Below are 1302 nucleotides of genomic sequence, written 5' to 3'. Positions count from 1 at the left end.
GTTTGCTCTGCCCCTATTTTGTATTGTTAATGGACTTTTGAGCTTGAATACTGTTTGTTATCTCCATATATTTCCTCGACATAAATGCAAAAAAAGTGAGAAAACAAACTGAAAACTTTATTTTCGAACAAAAGAGCCAACCTCGGCACATAGGCACTCCCCATGTAATTCTGTAAAATGACCAAATATAAGTATATACTTACCTTTCGTCATTTACAGAATTATATGGGGAGCGCCTATGCCTTAGCACATTATATAAGTTACTTGCATGTCTTAATCACTAAAATTAACGCTCTTAAAAAAATGCTTGTATTATACATGTATATATACTTTATTTTTGAACAGTAAATACGAGAAGTCAACAAATTAGATATTTTGTAGTATGAGCCAAAGTAGAGCTCTGGGTTTCGTCCAGTTGTGCCCGATCATCACAACTCTCTTTCTAGAATCCCGGATGCACTCGATTCCTGATTCATTGAAACCACTGAGCGGACTCCGGAAGTGTGGGATTCCCCCTCACAAGACACGGTGGCTTTCCGGGCCTTCTTCTGCTTTTTTCGCACGGTGAAGTATCTGGATGGACGCGTCAAGCTTGAGATAGTTGCATTTCTCCACTTGTGAACAAACTTGCGTTCCTTGGTTCCAAGAAGTGTATGAAAGAAAAAATACCAGGTGTATGTTAGCAACAAAATGGTGTCCGTAACGAGGTGACGGTAAATATTTCTTGCTCCAGTAGCCTTTGACTTTCTGTTGGTATAATCTAGAGTTAGCATAGTAATGTACAGAGTCTCGATAAATAATGTTGTGGAAGACATGAAAATGAAAACAGAGTCGTTTAGAAAGGATTCCCGGGCGTTTACATTCCGGAGTTTGATTTGTTGTCTGTAGATCTTTAGTACTACAACGATAGACAGAACAATAACCGGGAGTAGAATAATGCAAGGTGCACTTCTAACGGTGGCAAACCGAACCCAATACTGGGTTATTGCCACTTTATCATAAAACATCTGAAAAGAATATTCACTTCCAAAGCAGTATTCGTTCTCGATAAGTTTCACGTGGTTTAACTGTACGAAGCCTAGAATTTCTACAGCAAGGGCAATCGGATAAACCGAAAAAGTTCCAAATCGGACCCGACGGGAATTATAGTGCTGGTTACTCCAAAATGGAAACTGGAAACACACCAGCCTCTGAATCGCCAGAATTACCACCTGAAGGACAGAAGCAGCGTGGAAAATGTTAAAGAACTGTTCTATTACCAGAACAGATGTACAGGAAGCATTTGTAAACTGCAGGATGTTT

General features: G+C 39.5%; 1 protein-coding gene across 1 annotated transcript; it reads right to left on the bottom strand.

Annotated features, from left to right (window-relative positions):
• Positions 1 to 261: 261 nt before the first annotated feature.
• LOC134246184 (uncharacterized) lies at positions 262 to 1298 on the bottom strand (the record flags this gene model as incomplete). Its single annotated transcript, XM_062728510.1, has 1 exon — positions 262 to 1298. A coding segment is annotated over one exon (870 nt), but the record flags the coding sequence as incomplete, so codon positions are not given.
• Positions 1299 to 1302: the final 4 nt, after the last annotated feature.

This window comes from Saccostrea cucullata, unplaced genomic scaffold, assembly GCF_032062105.1.
Source record: "Saccostrea cucullata isolate Sc308-1 unplaced genomic scaffold, CSIRO_AGI_Scuc_v1 ctg20285, whole genome shotgun sequence".
Taxonomy (NCBI): Eukaryota; Metazoa; Mollusca; class Bivalvia; order Ostreida; family Ostreidae; genus Saccostrea; species Saccostrea cuccullata.
This window is presented reverse-complemented; position numbering and strand designations above follow the sequence as displayed.